The sequence below is a fragment of the Hypanus sabinus genome, chromosome 7, assembly GCF_030144855.1.
Source record: "Hypanus sabinus isolate sHypSab1 chromosome 7, sHypSab1.hap1, whole genome shotgun sequence".
In the NCBI taxonomy this organism is placed as follows: domain Eukaryota; kingdom Metazoa; phylum Chordata; class Chondrichthyes; order Myliobatiformes; family Dasyatidae; genus Hypanus; species Hypanus sabinus.
The window spans coordinates 155990841-156000873 of NC_082712.1; the positions used below are offsets into that span (position 1 = coordinate 155990841).

General features: G+C 35.2%; 1 protein-coding gene across 3 annotated transcripts in view; it reads left to right on the forward strand.

Annotated features, from left to right (window-relative positions):
- alx4a (ALX homeobox 4a) overlaps positions 1 to 10033 on the forward strand; it is a 34718-nt gene extending 24685 nt beyond the window's left edge. For all 3 annotated transcript variants that reach the window (XM_059973964.1, XM_059973966.1, XM_059973965.1), the window contains one exon: positions 9710 to 10033. In XM_059973964.1, the coding sequence (XP_059829947.1) occupies positions 9710 to 10033 (324 nt within the window). The remainder of the gene's footprint in view (positions 1 to 9709) is intronic.

Here is a 10033-nt window from a genome sequence, read left to right on the forward strand (position 1 = left end):
TTACAAAACCAACAACTCAAAGGCCCAAAGCCTTTGCAAAAACATTCTGCAGATGCTGAATATCAAACATATAAAAACACAAATTGCTGGAAATATGCAGTACATCAATGGGCTGAAAAAGAGTTAAGAATTCAGATTAATTAGGGTCTTGGAGCAATAATTATTGCTCCCTACTTAGATGCTGTACAACCCATTTTAATTTGTATTCCTATATGTTAATTATTCCATTTGTTTCCTTTCCCAATTACACAATATTACAAAGAGTAGCCAGCCAACATTTCACTGCACTTATGCAACTTTTACAGATAAGCCTATCTTTCAGATCACTGTGGTGTTAAGCTCAAGCTGAACTGAAGTAATTGCTTTTGAAGAGTTTTACTTTTTCGTAGAGTCTGGCCATTAATAAAAAATACATTTTGTTCAAATGAATTTTGCAGTTTAGCTTAACAGGAGCCTTACAAAATGGACAAAGACTTTTTGATGAAATCTTGCATTCAAACTATTTCAAAAGTTTCAAGCTAAATTAAGAGACTAAATGTACCTTGACATTCACAGTTTTACCTTCACAATGGGACCATTTTTTAAAAAATTCCAATTGATACTGTAGTCAAGTAGTGCTAGATTTTCGCTTCTATGGAATCTCGCAGCTGCACTATCAGCATTGAGCTTGCAATATCAGTGTTATACTAGCTTGGTTTTTTTTCTGCAAATATTATAGATAAAAAATACACTTTCTGTAAGTTCTTCTTAGTGAGTTCAATGGTTCAAAATTATAGGCAGTGCAAGTGCAATTTTATAATTTGTATGCAAAACAATGTATGTGGTCTGGCTCTCTGGTAATTTGGGGAGTGCAACAGTTGTCCAACTCTAAAGAGAAACTGAATGAGGCACCAGGAGAAGGAAATCTCAGCCAGTTTAGCTTTTGACACAATTTACTGATTTTTCAGGTGAAATGCACACCAACATTAAAGGGATTATTCAAAAATAAAATCCAATCAAAAACTCTTATGATTAAATCTGCAGCAGGAACCCATTATGATGTGACATACTAGGCAATGAAATTCCATTATGATTCTGCCTTTATTGATGCAAATTTGGTTCAAGGTTAATGCGGATGTTTTATGGGTGTGTGTGTGTGTGTGTGTGTGTGTGTGTGTGTGTGTGTGAGAGAGAGATCAGGAAATTCCAGTATTTTATTTTCACTCCAATTTATATCACAAAATTTTATGATGATCAATATTTCTTCTTTTATGATTTGCTGAACTAGGCATCAACTGCAGAAATTTCATTTACTCTAATTTGAGAGCTGTGGTTCAGCTTTAAATCAGCAGATGCAGAGTTATATGGTTCCAGCTGGAAATCAAATTCAACTGATGCAGGCACATTCACACATGGAAGGCCTGTTTTTACCAGGGCATAAGCATAAAATAGGTTGTAAAATAGCATAAAATTCGAGAAAGGTTCTCAAATTTTAAATGTGAAATACATAAGGTTGAGGTTAAGAATTTTCAATTTGCATTAATTTGGGCTATTTCTTCAATATTTATCAACATTTAGCAAAATAAGGCATTTCTTATGATTTAAACAGCAGTCAAGAAATATATTGACTATCATGCTGTATAAAGTGCAACAAAATCAAAATGAATCATAATAATTACAGGTTAATTCAGTATTTATCTAAATAATTTTCTTTCATGCAATTGTGATGACTTTTTTCCCAATTACATTTTGGTCCTGATTTTAATTTTGCTTTTTTACATTTCTATCATAGAGTTAGAGACAGTTCCTTCAGCCCATCTACTCCTTATTGAACTGTTATTTTGCCTACTCCCATAAGCCTACACTTGGAGCATTGGCCTCCATATCCCTTACATCCAAGTACTTATCTAAACTTCCAAAATACTGCAATTGAACTCCCATCCACAACTTTTGCTGGCAGCTTGCCCTACACTCAAACACCCTCTGAGTGAAGAGGTTCCCCGCCAAGTTCCCATTACATATTTCATCTTTCAGGCTTAACCTAGGATCTCTAATTTTAGTCTCACCCAGTAGAGAATGCCTGCTTGCATTAACCCTATTTATATCCCTCATGATTTTTAGACATCTTTCAAATCTCTCCTTGTTCTCCTACACTTCAGGGAGTAAAGTCCTAATATATTCAACTTTTCCTTATAACTCAGGACCTCACCTTCTGGCAACATCCAACATCAATGCTATTGAATTGAGTTGTCCTCCGATCTTGGCAATCCATTTGCAACTGTCTCCCTGTATGGTGTCAAAGTGTTATCAAATAGATTGCCAAGGTTGGAGAACAACACAACCCAACCGTCAACCACACAAGATACACATTTTCTGAGTTATTTCTATCAATGCCTTTGCTACTGGTATCCCACAAACAATTGGGATTGGTCACTTTTAAATGAGATCTTCAAAGGTTATCAAAATGACATTCTCCCAACAAAACTTATATGCAAGCTCAGGTGATATAAAATTTATGTCCAGCACAAAATTTTTGATGATGAAACTAAAGAAAAGTTTTTGGTGAATGTTTTCTCACTATTTTAATTGGATAAAATGAAAATTTCATTCCTAAATATCAACAAGCCAAGACTGATCCTGCTGACAAAACAAGCAAAACTATTTCAAGCAAGAAGGATGAATTACTGCCAATGCATTAACTTCATATTACTTGAAAAGATGCACTGATAGTTAAGTTTAGTTAATTTTAAATTATTGCAGAATTGTAATAGTAGTTGAGAAATGAATCATAACATGCCAAAGGTATTAGGCAATCACGATGTTAACAGCCTTTAATTGACCAACATAGTTATTTTCCTACCTTCTTTAAATCTGCAAATCTTACAGCTTTCCCCACATGACTATCAATGATGAAATAATCAATTGAAACTAATTTAATGGCACATATTCTACATTCTACTGTTATTAAACTAGTCTGAGCATATCACCATTGAATATAATACTTCTAAATATCCAATTTAGTTTTTGTTCAAACAGAATTGTTATTAAATATCTGGGAAATTTGAGCAAAAATTAACATTACTGTTAAAATCAAATTTACCTTGAGTAAATCATTCAAATGCTTGCAGGAAATTAATTCCGAAGAAATACCTAGCGCTATTTGTGCTAGATAATTACTACAGATCGATTTTGTGCAGCATTTTTTAAAAAAGCAGGTGAATATTTCTCTAGCTTGATCTGAACACTGGAGTTTTCCAAAAGTAAAACAGAATCAAAGGGCTAGTGGACCAGACTTGTAAAGTGAGATCTAGACAATGGGGAATATGATTTTATATTTAAAGGGTGGTGCCTCTCAACTCTAGCAACTTGCATTTAATCCTAATTTCTAGCACTTTTTTTTGGAATTTGTAAGCAATTTCCTTCAATATTCCAAAGTTGTGCAAGTTGACAGATTAATTAGCCAATGTAAACTGCTTTGTGTATGCAGGGGAGTATTGGAATCTGGGTGTGTGGTGGAGTCAATAGGAATATGGGGTGAATATAATGGCAGTTGTGTCAATGCATGTTTGCTAATCAGTATGGACTTGGAGGGCCAAAGCACCTTTTTTCATGTGCCACGTCAGACTCCGACACCTCAGACATTACTATAAAACTGCAAGACATATTCTCAATGGGTCAGGCAGTATCTACGGAACTGAATAATTAAAGGACTGTTGAAGGGTTTCAACCCTGATGTGTCCACTGTTTATTCATTCTCATGGTGTTCTTAGGGTATTATTTCTCTTAATCATATTTCCCTCACAATAAAGATTATTTCAATTTAAGATTTTAACATCCAATGACAGAAGAAAAAAATGTTTGGAATCAGTTAATGGCTTTGATGCCTGTCAGAAATATCACTCAGTTCAATCTTATGCATTAGAAACTATCAGCCCATAGTAATTAAACTTTTTCCAAGATGTGCATTGACTTAGTTGATAGCAGAGTCCAAGGTTAGCAGAGTCAAAGTAAAGAATTTTTATTTTGGTTAAGGCGGCAACTTTTTCTTATCAAGTTATTGGAGTATGTGGACTGTCTGACATGCTTATGGTGATAACATAGGCTATTTTAGAAGCAGCATCAACATTTTGGATGCAGAATTTAAACAGCAAATCCCAGTTAGATATCTGAAGCAAGATAAGCTACAGAAAGAACGAATCAAAGTGGGAAATATGGTCTACATTTTCAGATTAAGCAAGTTTAAAATCATTTCAATTGAATAAACAGATGAAAATTACCTTAATGGTAATGTTTATATAAGACAGCATTTGAGTAAATGCAAGGAGTGAGGGAAAGTGGTACTAATTTTAGGAACAATGAACCCACCTTATTGTAAAATGGTCTAAACTGAGACTGATTGGAAATGCTATTAAAATGTCTATAGGAACTTTATTTTTCCAATGATAGATATATATATAAAAAATACATTATAATTTAACACATGACTGACACTTATGAAGGTGACTTGATGCTTTGTCTACAGAACTCATCTTAATTCATTTAATAAATAGTTTGAAATTGCTTGAAATAGTTTTATTGCACAAGTTGAGAAGCCTATTGAACATTATTATCTCACTGATATACAAATTCACTGATTAGTTATGTGAAGCCAATCTCTTTGAGATCATCATCCACTGTAGAGAATGGGAGTATTGCATTTAGTTAGCAATGTACTGTATAATTAAGAAGAGCATCTAAGATATTTAACTAACCCTTACCTTCTTAACCAAATTAATATCTCCAAGGTCAAAGATCACAGAAAAAAATATGGCATAGTTATGTCATATGACTAAACCATATTTTTTTCCCCCTGTGTACCAAATCCAAAATGTGTTACTTCTCTACCTCAATCTCAGTTCCTTTACAGACCCTACTATCAAACAATAATGATGAAGGCTTTATTTCTGGTAAAACTTCAATTTTGTAACATATAAAAATTTTTGTTTTAGTATTTTCAATAAAATAATTTTATTTACTTTGGTGGTGACCCCATGACCAGTAGAGTGCATTCTAATAAACTAAAACAAGCTTGGGTTTTACTACTGTAGAAAGGTCAAAGTTATCAGCATTTGTAACCATAACAATGAAACTGAATAGCAACTTGAATATTTCCACATGCAGTTTAATACAGAAACCACTTATGTCATTGTCAGTAATTTAGACTCCCTCTAAAGGTTTAGAATTAGATTTAAAGGAAATCTTTGAGACTGGTTATTTCAGCTAGAATTAACTTCCCTTGTTGTAAACAGTTTGAAGATAACATTTTTTTTTGTTGGAGGTCTATCTGAATTAACAATTCCTAACCCACAATTTCTGTTTTTTTTTTGTAAACTATGGCTTTCATGTACAAGTGTAAAGGATCTAAGTAAAGACGATTATTCTATTCCTAAACAAAATCAAATGCTAAGTTCATCTTATTTGTTGTAATCTTTACTTTGAATGTGCAGTGCTTTAAATATGAGCTGAAAGTTGTACCTTTTTTTCCGCATGGCTTTTTGCTGATAGGAATATCCTCATTGAGGTTGAGTGTTTGGACAGCTTGATATCAGAGCTGCTGAAGCAAGTGTCATCTTCAAGTAACACACTGCAGCAACTAATGCCAGGGAAGAAAATCCACGCCAAATAGATCACTGGATCTTTTTGGGCAGCTCTTATTCGGGTCAGATGATAACTTCACTGACCAGGCATTTCTTTACCTTTTCCTTGAATAGTAGGGGCACTTGTAATTGAGTGATAGGGGAAGTCTGATCATCTGATCATTGAGGTAAAAGCTGTGTTTTTTGAAAATAAGTTGTATATGAAACTATGTAGAATAATAGAAATAAACCTGGACTAGGGGCAAATGTTGAAAGGATTAATTTAAGATACTGTTGATATTTTAAGTTTCCAGCATTCAGAGAATGTTGGAAATTCTCCAACAGTATTAATGGAAGAAAAACAGATAATATTTTAGGTTGATGACATTTCTTGTGACCCGCTGTGATGAAAGGTCACTAATCTAATAATGAGCCAGTTCTTATGCCAGCACCAAAGTCATGATATCTCTGCTGCAATCCTGGTTTCCAATATGATGGTGTACCAAGATGGCTTTGTCCTCATGGAGTTCAGTGGGCCCGAGCCTGTGCAGAATTAACAGACTTCCCATGGGCAAATTTTTAAAATACAACTTTTTCTCCCACATATATACAAGATTCATATTGAATGATTGTGATATAAAACTGACATTAGTAAACTGGTCCTCACTGGCTGTCACTTGTGTTTAGAAAGTAGAAAGCTGTCTATGATGAGATAGTCCCTATGCTCAACTCTATTACACCACTATGCTGGAAGCCAGGTTTTCCACAGAAGACCAACCCTGGTGGTTCATTGAACTTAACAGCATCAGAAAAGGCAGGGCAATAGAAAACTTGCTGCCTTCTTGTTCTGTCTCTACAGATGCTTCCTGACCTACTGATTTTTTTCAGATTTTCTGTTTTTCTTTCAAAATAGACAATGTGAGTAAAGACACATTACTGCAAATGAAGCTACATCTCTAGTCTTCAAACAATGTCCAGGTCTTATTGCTTATGCCCATGCTGATCTTACATTTTCCTCTTAGCTTTAAGGAAAGTAATATTGCTTCAGATTGCAAGGGGCAGTTATAATAATAATAATTCACATACTTCTACATCAGGTTGAATTGCTAGTAACTCACACATTGTGCATTTATCAATAGGTGTTGATTTACAGCAGAAATAAATTAGACATCTTAGAAAACCTCTACAGCCAGGGGTGGCAAAGGTGGCATGTGCAAAAATTTTGTTTGCATGTGGTATACAGCGCCAATGCTTTATTCTATAATTATGAAAATGGAGCTCATGATAAAAAGATATGTTTATTGACAAATGAAGCAGCAATTGATTCTTTTTCAACTCAAGAGCAATGAGAAGTTTTTACAAGAAAAGTCTCACACCAGCTTGGTGCCATCTAGATAGTTGTGAAAACATATGATGCTGGATGATACATTTTGAAATCCTCTTAGAGCTAGTGTACCATCAGTATTTGGATAGTAAATGGTTGGGCCAGTTGCCATTGGCTTTGTTCTCCTTATCTTTTTTTCTATTTGTGAATGAACACTGGATATTCAGTGATAATAATAGAACATACTGATTGTAGTTCAGCTTCTTCATGCATATTTCTGTAGTCATTGTTTTGAATGATGAACTTGGTCAGGTCTAATTATAGCAGACTTACTGATTAAAAACTAGTAAACACGAGAAATCTGCAGATGCTGGAAATTCAAGCAACACACACAAAATGCTGGTGGAATGCAGCAGGCCAGACAACATCTATAGGAAGTAGTTCAGTAGACGTTTCAGGCTGAGACCCTTCATCAGGACTTCGTTAGTACTGACGAAGGGGCTCGGCCCAAAACATCGACTGTACTTCTTCCTATAGATGCTGCCTGGCCTGCTGCGTTCCACCAGCATTTTGTGTGTGTTGATAAAACTAGTGCTGTGTGCATAGCTCCCAAATCCAAATACAAGCTGTATATAAAATATTTGTCATTGTTAGTGCAGCAACAAAAGTCCTACTGAGAAGTAAGTGTTTATTTTCCTTTCCTTGACATTTTATGAATATGCACTAAGGCTTATAACTTTAAGTTCACATACCTCTCAAGGCCATTCAGCCTATTTTCTCCACCATTCAATCATGGCGGATTTATTTTCCCTCTCAACCCCATTCTCCTGCATCCAGCCTATAACCTTTGATGCCCTTAATAATCAAGAACCAATCAACTTCTGCTTTAAAAATACCCAATGGCTTGGCCTCCAGACAACTGTGGCAATAAATCCCAAAGATACAACTCCTCTGACTTAAGAAATTCCTCCTCATTCCCGTTCTATAGGGCTGTCCTTTTAATCTGAGGCTGTGCCCTTTTGGTCTTAGGCTCTCCCACTAATAAAAGGCCTCTCTCCACATGCTCTGCATCTAGGCCTCTCAAACCTGTCGGGAGTGTCAACGGTGATAAAGACTCTCACAGTCTGAAATGCCGACTGCTTATTCCTCTCCACAGATGATGCCAGAGCTGCTTAGTTCCTCTACCACGTTTGTGTATGATCCTCTGGATTTCCAACATCTGCAGAACCTCTTGTGATATATTTTAAAAAATGATTAAATAATTAAATATTTATAAAGGACTAAATAATTAATTCAAACACATTAACTAAATAATGAAGTGTTTGAAAGAAACATTTAGAACAGCAAGGTAACAATGTTAAATTATTATGGGTTGCCTCCAAAATGAAGGCAAGGGAATTAGGACAGAGCCATGATCTAATTAAATAAATGAATGATCTCATGAAGCTGAAAGGATTTACTCCTAATTTGTTACCTACACCGGCATTTTCCAAAGCTTGTTGTATAAAACCAGCATATTGCCCATGTAACAGCCTCTTCATTACATACACACTGTTTTTTTATCTGATTAGAATACCAAAGCCAATTTCTGTTCATAAAGTCCACAACCTTCTGATCAGAAAAGTTAAACTACATAGGGATTTATAACAATATCACTTAACTCTTGGGCCATAAACTGAAACCAGCCAAGATTATGAAAAAGTAGCACTCTTCTCTGCTAGTTTGTCTTAAGAAATATCTATAAATTCTAATGATTTGACTTCATGGTATAGGTTAAGAAACATTACTTCATTAACATAGAAGCTTGTATTTATATAGTCCTTTCACATTAGTTTTAAAATATTTCAAAGTGCTTTACAGTCAAGTAATATGTCCAGTTACTGTTGCAGAATTAGGGTAGAAAGAAACAACATACTGCATTATACTGACCAAGTACTGAAGAAAGTGAAATGAAGGCCATTATTATTCTGCCAAATTGAAAAACTTCAGGCATTTGCACATACTCAATTTAACACATAATTAAGAGTATTTACTGTCAGTATTAACTTGTTACTTCAGGGTACGTTGTTGAGTCAGCAACTTGCAATCAGCAACTTGACGTTGCAGTAACCACTGAAAAAGGTAATCAAGTGGAATGAAATATTGCAGAGTTTGAACTAAGCTACAATTACTGTTGGCAAAACTACCTAGCCCTGAAAAACTAATTTTCTGCATGAAATCTACTTCTTCCAGAATAATGCATTTGAATCTTTTGTCTACTTTAATGATTTTCCATTAACTTTATATAATTTAAGATATTACACTGGCAGTCTTTATCAGCTTCTGATCAAAATGCATTAAAAGATAAAAATTATAACTTTTTAACTTATTACCTTGATGTCTATCAGAATTCTTCAGTCAGATTGTCAACCTAATATCATCACTCTTTCTGGACATGACAAAAGCTACAGAAGTACCAGATACACATCTGCAAAACAGATATCCAGGCCATGAGGTCTGCTGAGTCTTTGCTGGCAGTGTTATTTGAGAGGTACAGTGGCATCTGATCTCTCATTGCAGACTACAAGTTGTATATTTAGGACATCACGTGCCCTTCAAAATAACGTTAAAAGCTCAGAAGGATTCAGCATTTTTGAACACTAAGATATTAACCAGTGAATTGCTCATTTGTTGTCAAAATATTACACCAACATTCATACCAATAAGATCTTGACAAATGGAATTAAATTCAAAAATCAAAATACTTATGTAATATTCAAATTAACACTTGGTCTGTTCATTTGCCTTTCAGATTCAAAATCCATCTTGGATTGGTAACAATGGTGCCTCCTCTCCAGTGCCAGCCTGTGTTGTGCCCTGTGAAACAGTAACATCTTGCATGTCCCCACATGCACACGCACATGCTCCAGCTGGGGTATCCGACTTCCTGGGTGTTTCTGCCCCTGGCAGCCATGTGGGACAGGCACATATGGGTGGTCTCTTTGGCACCGCTGGGCTTGGGGCTGCTATTAACACATTTGACATCAGTAATGAACCAGATCGAAAGTCATCCAGCATTGCAGCCCTAAGAATGAAAGCCAAGGAGCACAGTGCTGCAATATCTTGGGCTACATGA